The following is a 1734-nucleotide window of genomic DNA, read 5'->3' as shown; positions in this document are numbered from 1 at the left end:
CTGATGGAGGAATTTCTGTGTTAAATAAAAAAGGGAGGGGAAGGGCAGCCCCCCCCCCAGGCCAGGCCTCTAAAGCCCCTGAGCTGAAGGCCCAGCAGAGTCTCCCCCAGGTGTGGAGCCCATCCAAGGGCCCCTCCAGAGGGAGGAAGGCCTGGGGGCCGAGATGGGGGCCAGGGCAGGATCCGGCCCTTCAAGACCGCAGTCGGTCCTTCAGGAGGAAGGAAGGATTTGGGGAGGGGGGAGAGAGAGTGTGTGTGTAAAGCTTTTCTGCTTTGGTTTTCTCTGCCGTTGTCCCAGGCAAAAACATTGAACTTTGAACCGGAGGATCCTTAAAAAGAAAAAAAAACCAGTAAAGGGGAATCGATGAAGATTAGCATTGGAGAGGACCTACCTTCTCTGTATCACTCAGTCCGATCCAGACACCAAAGATGCGGAGAAAGAGGGGCCGGATAAGGGAGCGAGCCAATTTGGCCACGTAAACCTCCTCTTGCCAGCTCTGGATGGAGGCCAGATGGCCGCCTTCCGCCTTTCGCCCGCAGTAACTCTGGGAGAGAAGGACCACAGAGAAAGACCCTTGTTCAGCGGAGAAGGACCGTGTTGTCTCTGTTTGGGTATTGGTGCATGTCAGAAAGGAGCAGGGATCTGACTGCATGGCCACCATCTTAACTCTGTTGGCCCCCACAGGCAGTTTTTGAACATTGCATGTTTCAGCTTCATGAGTTAGGGTTTCATTCCCCCCCCCCCTTTATTAAGGCCCCGGACTGAACTCGGGACCAGCCACCTTGAGGAAAGGCCTTGGTGGAGATGGGGGGCAGGAGGGCAGGAAAACAAGCCAGGAAAGTTGGAAATCCCCCAGATGAGGCTGCTGCCCCCCCCCCACCTGGTGCCCGGAGGCAGCGGAGGGACCGGCATTGTGGGGGGGGCAGCAAAGAGGATCCTGGCACCGTTTCCTGCTGGCTCCCAGGGCGGAGAAGGGGAGCTCCAGGGGGCTCAGAGGGAGGGTCCCCAGGATACCTGCCTCTCAGGGGTCCCTTTCTCCCTCCCTCCCATCCTAGCCACTTGGGGGCTCTGCAAGGCTTTCCCTGGACGTCTCCTCTCCTCGGCCTGGGCTGGGAGACCCTCAGGAACACAAAGACCCCTCACCTCTGCATCTTCCCAGTTTTTCCGTTGATTGAAGACCCTGTAGCAATGCTTATCATTCGCAGACCAATTAGAGGGACATTCCAAGTCAGCTCCAGTTCCTGTGTGGGAAGAGAGGAAGAGGTAGCCAGGAAAAAAGGAGGAGGAGGGGGAGGAGGAAGAAGGGGGAGAGGAGGAGGGAGGGGAGGGAGAGGGAGGAGGGGAGGAGGGAGAGAGGAAGAGGAGGGGGAGAGAAGGAGGAAGAGGAGGGAGTGGGAGGGGGAGACAGCTGGGTCTGCAGAACCTTCTGGACCTACTGAGTATAAACCTCTGTGATGACAATCAAGTGGATGTGACTTGGGTCACAGACAGAGTGGCTGCATTTGCAAGTGGTCCAAATCCTGGTTCCCTTCAGGCTCGGTTCATTTCCCTGAAGCTGGAAGTCTGCTGGGCTCCTGTCCAGCCTCACTGGCCCATCATTCCCTGGACGGTGCCGAGCCAGAACAGAACCTTGAAGGATCAGATTAACCTTTGCAGCCCCAGCGGAGCCAATTAGGGCCTAGTGGTTAGAGCACCTGGCTAGAAAGCGGGAGATTTGGGGCAGAGAGAGAAGGT

The 1734-nt window shown here is 57.1% G+C and overlaps 1 protein-coding gene across 1 annotated transcript in view; it reads right to left on the bottom strand.

Moving 5' to 3' along the window:
- The window catches only part of LOC107301397 (C-type lectin 9a-like), a gene marked incomplete at its 3' end in the record, with an annotated part of 9109 nt that overhangs the window by 5058 nt on the left and 2317 nt on the right, over positions 1-1734 (bottom strand). Inside the window, exons 2-3 of the mRNA XM_015830631.1 lie at positions 1144-1241; positions 392-544 (exon numbers count right to left, since the gene is read on the bottom strand). Coding sequence (XP_015686117.1) covers positions 392-544; positions 1144-1241 — 251 coding nt within the window. The remainder of the gene's footprint in view (positions 1-391; positions 545-1143; positions 1242-1734) is intronic.

Source organism: Protobothrops mucrosquamatus, unplaced genomic scaffold (genome assembly GCF_001527695.2).
Source record: "Protobothrops mucrosquamatus isolate PMUCROS unplaced genomic scaffold, P.Mucros_1.0 scaffold12228, whole genome shotgun sequence".
Lineage (NCBI taxonomy): Eukaryota > Metazoa > Chordata > Lepidosauria > Squamata > Viperidae > Protobothrops > Protobothrops mucrosquamatus.
Note: the sequence above shows the minus strand (reverse complement) of the source record. Positions and strands in the feature narration are given on the sequence as shown.